At 36.5% G+C, this 9,601-nt stretch overlaps 1 protein-coding gene across 1 annotated transcript in view; it reads right to left on the bottom strand.

Moving 5' to 3' along the window:
- Positions 1–276: 276 nt before the first annotated feature.
- The window catches only part of cnih2 (cornichon family AMPA receptor auxiliary protein 2), a 45,593-nt gene continuing 36,268 nt past the window's right edge, over positions 277–9,601 (bottom strand). The window contains exon 7 of the mRNA XM_061897896.1: positions 277–8,909. Within this exon, the coding sequence (XP_061753880.1) occupies positions 8,882–8,909 (28 nt within the window). The 3' untranslated portion in view covers positions 277–8,881. The remainder of the gene's footprint in view (positions 8,910–9,601) is intronic.

Here is a 9,601-nt window from a genome sequence, read left to right as displayed (position 1 = left end):
ACAAGTCGTCTCCACATCACAGGGCCAACACAGATAGACAACATTCACACTCACATATCACACACAAAGGCAAATTTAGTGTTGCCAACTCAATGTTCTAAAAACCTACTGATGCCTCTAAATATTAACATCTTCCAAAGTGGTCTCATGTCTTCCGATTCCAAATAAGTTCTATTGCCATCTACTGGTGCGTGCATCTTTGCTTTTGGCCCAGTGTCAACTTTTAAAAAGGCAGCACACGTGGACAAAGACATGCAATAAAAAAAAAAACATGGTCTTTTTTGGAAGTTTTTTATTAGAATACATAATTGCTGTATATGAACTGTATGTCATTAGTGTAACCTGATATCTAGAGTTGTCTACTAAACTGTCTAAAGCGTACAATCATGAGAAATGTAAAAAAGACAATTACAAATAGATATGCTTGAAATTTCCACTTTCCCAAATGTTTGATTAAATAGTACACACATTGAACCGAAATATGGCGGTCTTTGTGTGCTTAGTGGTGATTGTCCTGACTCAGCATTTTTAGGACTGAATTGGTATGTCCACTCTTGCACAAGAAAATAAATATCCTTGTAATGGCTCTTGTTTTGGATCTCAAACGTGTCTAATATTGTCTCCAAAACATGTGTGTAGTTGCTTCATCGGTTTGTTTTTTTAGATGAGGACAGTAATATATTTTGATGTGCTCTTATGAAAATCAGGGGAATTGAGGTGAAGTCATGCAAAACAAAGATATACAATTACAAAAATGGACATATTGTTTTTGTTGTGCACACAATGGCCACATTTGCATGAACGTCAATACATTAGTACCTCCACTTACGGGCTTAATTGCTTCTGTGACGGCGCTCTTAACTAAAAACGCTTGTATCTCAAATCAGCATCGCACTTTGAAATTAATTAAAATCAATTGTGCTTGCTCCACATCCAAAACGGCACAGTTTTAACATGTAACATGCCCTTTAAAAATATTTTTTTTAGATGAGAAACGGTGTATAAAACCAATAAACATAAAATGTAGTGTAAATAATTACATTTATGAAGTAATGTAATATTAATGTAAATAATTTACCTTATAGAGTGGACTTCTTCGGTACGTCCTAACTGCTTCTCCATCAAACACACCGACAGCTTTTCCATATTGTCATGGGAAATTGTTTAGATATTAATGGGGAACTGCACATTTTTTTGGAATTTTGCCTTTTGTTCATAGTTATTATAAGAGACATAATTTATTTTTTATTTTTTTATTTTCATGCATTCTCAATAGACAAAAGACAACTCATGGAGTCTATGGTAGCTGCACTATTCTGCCTATAAAGTGAAGTGAATTATATTTATATAGCGCTTTTTCTCCAGTGACTCAAAGCGCTTCACATAGTGAAACCCAATATCTAAGTTACATTCAAACCAGTGTCGGTGGCACTGGGAGCAGGTGGGTAAAGTGTCTTGCCCAAGGACACAACGGCAGTGATTAGGATGGCAGAAGCGGGGATTGAACCTGCAACCCTCAAGTTGCTGGCACGGCCGCTCTACCAACTGAGCTTTAAAGCCCTTAAAAGAAACATCTGAACACCTCCATTGAGGTTGTATATACAGTACATAATGTAAGTATATATGTAATGTCGTAACGAGCACATTTATAATAACATTTAATATTTACGTATTTAGATGATTTTAAGCATACGCGGCGCACTAATTTCAAAAAAGCATTACGTTTGCCTTTTTTTCTTCATCACTGATTATTACTCATTGCAGACTTTATGAGAGCCCACAAACATAAGAAAACATAACTTACTGTACAATGTCTGCTGTCATTAGGATGCTGACTGCTAAGATGTTCATATATTCCCAATTAGATGAAGAATGTCTCATAATTCTCGCAAGGAAGCGGGGGGACCTAGTGTCTTTTCTTGTGGTTCTCGCTAGTGTACCAACTTGTCGGAGTACGTCCTCAGCCATTTACTTTCTAGGTGAGAGGCATGATTTATGATCTACAATAAACTCCCAGGGAGCAAATAAGTGAGGAAACACCTACCTAATTAATCATGTCGAAATTGTACACAACTATTTCTAGCGGCGCTAAAAATAGTTTGTCAGCGTTAGCGCTTATAATTACAATATCACTAATACTTGGTTATTGTTCATGTCACCAAATGTAAATTGAGTATTGTTGAATGATAATTTTTATTGGATTTTATGGGCAGCATAGACTTGACATTGACTCTGTTGTATGTGGACTTTTATTTACGTTTATTTAATATTTAGAATGCTTAAAAAAAATCAGTGTGTCAAGTATTTCATAATGATTGTGAATGATAGGCAAAATTCCAAAAAAGTACAATTCTACTTTAACATTATTGGCTAGTACGGGGTTTGGCAACAATCTTTTGCGCCGCCCTAGTGGCTCTCTGGAGCTTTTTCAAAAATATATGAAAAATGGAAACTGATGAGGGGAAAAAAAATCATTTTTTGTTTTAATATGGTTTTCTGTAGGAGGAAAAACATGACACAAACCTCCCTAATTGTTATAGAGCACACTGTTTATACTAAACATGCTTCACTGATTTGACTATTTGGCGAGCATGGTTTTGTCCTACTAATTTTAGCGGTCCTTGAACTCACCGTAGTTTGTTTACATGTATAACTTTCTCCGACTTTCTAAGACGTGTTTTATGCCACTTCTTTTTCCGTCTCATTTTGTCCACCAAACCTTTAACGTTGTGCATGAATGCACAAAGGTGAATTTTTTCTGATGTTATTGACTTGTGTGGAGTGCTAATCAAACATATTTGGTCACTGCATGACTGCAAGCTAATGGATGCTAACATGCTATTTGGGCTAGCTATATGTACATATTGCATCATTATGCCTCATTTGTAGGTTTATTTGAGCTCATATAGTTTCCTTTAAAACCTCATAATTCAATGTATATCTAATGACACACTATCTGTATGTAATATGGCTTCTAATTTTTTGCGGCTTGAGACAGATTTGTTTTTGTGTATTTAGTCCAATATGGCTCTTTCAACATTTTGGGTTGCCGACCCCTGATCTAGTATAACACTCATACTGCTTTAGTGCAAACCAGCAGTGATACGCTCGAATTGCTTCACCAAATTGGCACAACACTCTTGTCATGTTTTTGATTTTTATTTTTATTTTTTTTTAATTTTTAAACTTCCTCTCAGCACTCATGTTCTTCTTTCCCATGGTTGTAAAACAAAGTTTTTTTGAGACAACTACCAGTAAGCTATTGCTAGCTAGTAAGACCAGATGTTTTTGGCAGCTCTTGTGAGATTTACTGTAACTTTTACTACACCAATTTTTGCCTGTAACTTGAAGCATAACAATTCACAGAGAAACATCTATAATTTCAAAACACTTGTGTTGGGGCACTCTTAAAGGGGAACAGCAATTTTATTTTTTAATTTTGCCTATTGTTCACAATCATTATGAAAGACATGACGACGGATTGATTTTTTTTAATGCGTTCTAAATATTAAATACATTCCATCAAAAGTCCACTTACAATGGAGCCTATGGCAGACGTTCGATTCTGCCTATAAAGCCCCTTAAAAAACATCCAAACACATCCATTAGTGCAGTGGCTCTCAAATGGGGGTACTTGAAGGTATGCCAAGGGGTACGTGAGAATTTAAAAAAATGTTCAAAAATAGCAACAATTCAAAAATAATTTATAAGTATATTTATTGAATAATACTTCAACAAATTATGAATGTAAGTTCATAAACTGTGAAAAGAAATGCAACAATGCAATATTCAGTGTTGACAGCTAGATTTTTTTGTGGAGATGTGGAGGGGGTCCGGTCCGATCCGGTGGCCATGTACTGCTTGCCTGTGTATCGGCTGGGGACATCTCTGCGCTGCTGATCCGCCTCGACATCTCTGCGCTGCTGATCCGCCTCCGCTTGGGATGGTTTCCTGCTGGCTCCGCTGTGAACGGGACTCTCGCTGCTGAGTTGGACCCGCTTTGGACTGGACTCTCGCGACTGTGTTGGATCCATTGTGGATTGAACTTTCACAGTATCATGTTAGACCCGCTCGACATCCATTGCTTTCCTCCTCTCTAAGGTTCTCATAATCATTATTGTCACAGACGTCCCACTGGATCATTATTGTCACCGATGTCCCACTGGGTGTGAGTTTTCCTTGCCCTTATGTGGGCCTACCGAGGATGTCGTGGTGGTTTGTGCAGCCCTTTGAGACACTAGTGATTTAGGGCTATATAAGTAAACATTGATTGATTGATTGATAAATATTGATGTTAAAGATTTCTTTTTTTGTGAAAAAAATGTTTAGAATTAAGTTAATGAATCCAGATGGATCTCTATTACAATCCCCAAAGAGGGCATTTTAAGTCGATGAATACTTCTATGTGTAGAAATCTTTATTTATGTTTGAATTACTTGTTTTAAAATGTTTTCAACAAATGTTTTGTTATTTTTACATCTTATTTTCCAAATAGTTCAAGAAGGACCACTACAAATGAGCAATATTTTGCACTGTTATACAATTTAATAAATCAGAAACTGATGACATAGTGCTGTATTTTACTTCTTTATCTCTTTTTTTTCAACCAAAAATGCTTTGCTATGATTAAGGGGTACTTGAATTAAAAAAATGTTCACAGGGGGTACATCACTGAAAAATGGCTGAGAACCACTGCATTAGTGTTTTATATACATGATGTAAGTGTATATATAATGTAGTTACGGGCACATTACTAATAACATTTAATATTTCTACTCACTGCAGACTTTATGAGAGCGAACAAAACATCACTAACTGTACAATGTCTGCTGTCATTAGGATGTCAACTTCTGGGATGTTCATGTATTCCCGTTTAGATAAAGAATGACTCATAATCTTCGCAGAGAAATGGGGAAACAAGCGCTTTTTGTGTCGTTCTCGCTAGTTTCAGGTCCTAAAGGACCTCGTTGCTACAAATAGTTTGTCTGCGTTAGCGCTTGTTATAACAATATCACAAATACTTGGTCAATGCTGAAGTCAAGAAATGTAAATGGATTGTCAGAATTATTTATTTGATTTTATGGGTGGAATAGTGGAGCTCCGATTGGCTGCGCAATGAGTAGACATTTATTTACCTTTATTTAGATTTTTTGAATGCATTAAAAAAAAAATCCATCCGTCGTCATTGCTTTCATAATGATTGTGAAGTATAGGCAAAATACAGAAAATAGTGCAGATCCCCTTTAAGTTGAGGTACCTCTGTATTCCAATATTCAACAAAAGGAAGGAATTGTCAGAAAAGGACTTGGACACACATCTGCTGTATCACGTAAACATTTCATGCGGACACCACAATTCCAACAGTGCTTTCATTTAGAAAAAGATGATTATTGTTCATGTAAACATAGCCATTGTTGATTTGCATTTTTTCTGGTTCCAGTCCTTATTCCTTGTATTACTGTCTATTAAAAACATGACTTTCGTACACTTTATTTTACAATAAATATTTGAGTCATATTATAGTGTGAATGTCTAGGAGCGGTAAATTGTAACATGAACTATCTTGACCGACTACGTCTGACGGTTTTTCCTGTCCGAGCTGTCGAACACTTTTGTCTGAACCACATTGTAGTCAGGCCCCTGAATCTCTGTATTTCTACTGCTATTCAAGTCACAATAACGCAGCAGGAGCAGTATGTCTACGAATATTTCCAACTAATAAACAAGAGCAAATGAGCAAAGGATTGGTCTTTTAAGCAACAACTAATGCATGTCTGATCGCATTATCCAGACTTGTGAAATTACTCTTTACATATATAACGAGCATGGAAAAAATAGTCAAATGTATTTTTGCTGAGTGCCTGTTTCCACCCTATACTGCTCACGAGTGGATACAACTAAAACAATGAGAGACGTGACAAATACACCTCTCCGTCAATGGAAACCAAGAAGTGAGGAAGTAGGTGCACGATGCGCAGAATTAAATTTGGAGCCGCGCAACCTCACAAAATCCTGTAATTTTGAAGTTTACTTTGCGCGATGTGCACATTTGATGTATTTCCAGTAGTTATGTTGCTGTTGTCGTTTCGCACTGAGGAAGTTAAAGTGGACCTATGATGATTTTAATCTACAATTTATAACACTTCCTTGTGGTCTAGACCAGTGGTTCTCAAATGGGGGTACGCGTACCCCTGGGGGTACTTGAAGGTATGCCAAGGGGTACGTGAGATTTTTTTTTTTAAATATCCTAAAAATAGCAACAATTCAAAAATCCTTTATAAATACATTTATTGAATAATACTTCAACAAAATATGAATGTAAGTTCATAAACTGTGAAAAGAAATGCAACAATTCTGTCAACAATTCATTGTTGACTGCTAGATTTTTTGTGGACATGTTCCATAAATATTTATGTTCAAGAGTTCTTTTTTTTGTTAAGAAATGTTTAGAATTAAGTTCATGAATCCAGATGGATCTCTATAACACTCCCCAAAGAGGGCACTTTAAGTTGATGAATACTTCTATGTGTAGAAATCTTTATTTATATTTGAATCACTTGTTTATTTTTCAACACGTTATTGGTTATTTTTATATCTTTTTTTCCCAAATAGTTCAAGAAAGACCACTACAGATGAGCATTATTTTGCACTGTTATACAATTTAGGAAATCAGAAACTGATGACATAGTGCTGTATTTTACTTATTTATCTCTTTTTTTCAACTAAATATGCTTTGCTCTGATTAGGGGGTACTTGAATTAAAAAATGTTTCACAGGGTCACTGAAAAAGGTTGAGAACCACTGGTCTAGACCATGTGTATTGAATATGCTTTGGTATGAATTTTGCGTACATTTTGCTCCACTGTCATTTTTGTAACCCTTTATTTAAAGTCTCTCTTAAATAAATCTTCATTTGTGGAACCGTTCCATCCATCCATCCATCCGTCTTCTTCCGCTTATCCGAGGTCGGGTCACGGGGGCATCAGCCTAAGCAGGGAAACCCAGACTTCCCTCTCCCCAGCCACTTCTTAGGCTGTTGCCCCCGCGACCAGACCTCCGATAAGCGGAAGAAGATGGATGGATGGATGGAACGCTTACACAAATGAAGATTTATTTAAGAGAGACTTAGATAAAGGGTTACAAAAATGACAGTGGGGCAAAATGTACGCAAAATTCACACCAAAGCATATTCAATACACATTGTCTATTGCAAATGAAACCACGCCCCACCTTCTCTGCGAGTATCATCATTGATCTTTTTAAAATGTACACTGTTCGACGTACATCAAGAAGTCTTCACTACTTTTGTTTTACAGATATAGTCAAAAATCAACCTTACAGATTCACCCGGTCACAACGTTAGGTACTGAGAGCTTGACTTTATCTCCAAATAAACATGTCCACTTTGCCAGACTGAAAACCCTCGCTAACAGAGGCATCCAAAACTGCGTGCAAGCTCACGCCAACTTTAGCTCTGTTTAACATGAGTATCCAACAATGTGAGAACATCTATAAGTCAAAATAGATTAAATGTATCATTGGTCCGCTCTAACAATACTGTACTACAAGTCGACACAAACAGACTTGATTTTCATAGAAATGACCCTTTGGGTCTCACATTTTACGTCGACAAAAGCAGCCAATGTCGACATAAGTGGGCACTTTTTAGTCATAAAAATAACACGGTGGACCCGGACTTGATTTGGTTGACATAGATGGCTTGTTGATGTAAACCAACCTACCTAACTGTTTTTACACAGACACATTATCAAACTTTCTACATTGCAAGAGTGGCGTTTTAAATTGCTTCTCATACATAAGAGCTCTATGCCTTATTACGGATCTGAGCAATGTCGCTGTGCTAAAATGGCTAGCATCGATGCTAATGATTAAACAACACCGAAAATAAGGCTTTTTCTGCACACAAAAAATACAGACCATAGTTAATTTTGTTCTTCTATCTCCTTGTTTTCCTTTAAGAAAACCATTGCACCAATGATAGATATCGTCTTGAAGAAAGTGAAAACCTATACACAGCCTGCTGGCTTTTTTCAAAGCTCATTTTTATTGTTTTCACTTTTCAGGTACAAACATTTGGCATTGAATCTATGAGCAAATCACTCTCTTCTAGCTATAATTAGCACACAAAATGTCCTTACGGCTAAAAACACACTTAAGGATATCCGCATGGAGACTTCGACATTATTATTATTATTATTATTATTATTATTATTATTATTATCATTATTATTATTATTATTATTATCATTATTACAATGTGAATATGATTGTGATGAACCTGATGGTCAAAGTTTTTTCCCCCATCTTGGTTGAAAGTGTCTGTGCACGCACCGATCTGTTATATTCCTGTCCGCGTTTTTAGTGGGGGGTTTTAACGTCCCATCCTCTTTACACTCATGTACCTGAAACTCTACAGAAAAACAGTGGTTGAATATTAGAGGTGTCTATTTTTTGTAAAATATACACGATAATAGCAAATAGCTATTTCAAAGTCAAACGTTACAGACTTATAGTTTTGTGTTCCAGCCCATGTTAAGTGTTTGGAGAATCACAGTGAGTTGGGCGACTGGATCACTAAGAGCAGCATGGCATTACTCCAGCCCTTCAGTGAGTTTTGTAATCAGGCGTCAAAGGCAGCACACACCTTTCACATCCTTCATTCATACCTTTTGTCCATTTGTGTCACAGCAGTGTTTGACATGAAGCAATATAAACACCTTTTACATTCACAATGGCACTCAGACTGGGTTTTTTGTTGTTTTTGTTTCGTATTCCAAAAAAACGACCTTGAAAAACCCAAGCCACTGGTGGGAAGGTTCTTTCCTTTTGGATGTTGTACCTCGGTCTCAGCATGAGCTTGTTAGAAGCTCACCAGGGAATAGACCATGCTGTATTAGCAAAAGAAGAATGGACACAAATAGATGGTTAATTTACTTTACCACATAAATGAAAATGGATCAAGGCTGCATTTACACTGCTTGGTCCAAGACACTCAATACAGATATCTCTCTGGTGGCTTTGCTTGCGTTTATTTAGTCAACTATTTGACCTGTTACAGTCCACTTCCACCAGTCCTTTTTTAGCTTTTGGACAGTGTGATCTCTAATAATGTCTGTCAAGAAGAAAATGACTACTGTCTTGATTATAACTGTGATATATTATTAGATAATAAACTGCATTACCTGTTGCACAAAGCTTTATTTATTTTTTGAATTATAATTATTATTATTATTTGATTTTTTTGATCGTCCAGCTTCTCAATCACCCGTTGCTTTAGTCTTTAATTGACATCACGGCAACAGCGGTGGCTGCAATTTCTTTCTCAAAGTGTAGTCTTGAGGGATGAGATATTACGAGAATTAGTGCTCAAATTAGATTTACGGTCCCGAAATCTTGTTGTTTTTATTTCGATGCCCCGCCCTCCACCGTTTGACCAATTACAAAGTCTGCGAATGTGTCACATCCAGTTTGCCAGTTACGCACCGCTCTCTTCGTCTGACTACTGCCACTGGTAAAGTTACTAAACATGTCAGACTTTCGTAAATGTAAAAGGCCTCGTTACCATTCTCAACTTATTCAA

This window comes from Nerophis ophidion, linkage group LG04 (genome assembly GCF_033978795.1).
Source record: "Nerophis ophidion isolate RoL-2023_Sa linkage group LG04, RoL_Noph_v1.0, whole genome shotgun sequence".
Lineage (NCBI taxonomy): Eukaryota > Metazoa > Chordata > Actinopteri > Syngnathiformes > Syngnathidae > Nerophis > Nerophis ophidion.
The sequence above is the reverse complement of the archived record's forward strand: the minus strand, read 5'-3'. Positions and strand labels throughout refer to the sequence as shown.